A 1,036-nucleotide genomic window follows, 5' to 3' on the forward strand; every position below is an offset into this window, starting at 1 on the left:
GTTCTCCCCCCTCCACCAAAGCAGGCAGGCTGGAGGTAAAGGCACCTCAGCTGGAGGAAACCAGTAGGAACGTAGTAGCTTGGTCTAGTGCAATGGAGTCTATGAAGAGTATTGTCCAATATTTTCCTGCTAGGCAGAAAGGAGAGATCGGGACATTACTAAATATAAATAGCAGGGCGCTCTGTCACATTAAATACTTTACATGTTCACACCCTTGGCTGTACACAGCATGCAGGACGTTGGGGGCTTTTTTATTTTCCCCACGACCATGCTTTCCCCAAGTGAAACCGTGTACCTTGCTTTTGTAGAGCTGAGAGTCCTGATGCACATGGTTACAGATCACATATACTGGATAAAGAGGGAATATTATACATAGTGGGAAAGAGGAATATTATACATAAATGTAAAAGCAGAGTATAGTGGAATTGCCTAGTGCCTCCCATAGTCAGCCGAGTTGCAGTCTGGCAGGAAAAGCTTAGGGAGGCAAGGCAGCGTGCAGACTTCTGCTTAAGCCCCACCAGAGGTGATCTTGACTTGTCCTGCTGAGATGTCCTGGTTTCAGTAAGGCGAAAGCAAATTCCGTCCAAGGCTCCCCAGACACAGTCCTTCCTCTGGAGGCGTGTGCCTCTATGGGCTCTGACAAGTAGGGTGTGGTGGGGCTGTGTCACAGGAGCGTGTCTTTGTTGTCTTTCCCGTTGAGAAGCAAGAGGTGAGCAAGTTCCTCTTGGGGGCTGGTGTGCTTTTCACGATCTTCTTTCGTTAGGAATGTAGCGTGTTCTCTGTGACAGAGCCACCTCCAGTGCCTATAAAATTTCGGGAGTTAGCTGACGACGGCAAAGAAGGCTCTGCCTCAGGGCTTGGTACCTCTTCCTTGGTGTCTCCCACCATGGATTCCTGCGAGCTGCTCTCTGGGCTGGAAGCTGCCTGGAAGCTGGGCTCCACGCTGAGGGGCTCGTTGATCTGCAGAGGAAGCAGGGCCCGGTGCCGCATCAGGCTGTCGTCACTGTTCTGGGCCTCCAGTGAATTCCTGTGCTTG

General features: G+C 51.1%; 1 protein-coding gene across 1 annotated transcript in view; it reads right to left on the minus strand.

The window, feature by feature from the left end:
* Positions 1 to 759: 759 nt before the first annotated feature.
* CASR (calcium-sensing receptor) overlaps positions 760 to 1,036 on the minus strand; it is a 44,789-nt gene continuing 44,512 nt past the window's right edge. The window contains exon 7 of the mRNA XM_009872898.1: positions 760 to 1,032. Coding sequence (XP_009871200.1) covers positions 760 to 1,032 — 273 coding nt within the window. The remainder of the gene's footprint in view (positions 1,033 to 1,036) is intronic.

This window comes from Apaloderma vittatum, unplaced genomic scaffold, assembly GCF_000703405.1.
Source record: "Apaloderma vittatum isolate BGI_N311 unplaced genomic scaffold, ASM70340v1 scaffold167, whole genome shotgun sequence".
In the NCBI taxonomy this organism is placed as follows: Eukaryota; Metazoa; Chordata; class Aves; order Trogoniformes; family Trogonidae; genus Apaloderma; species Apaloderma vittatum.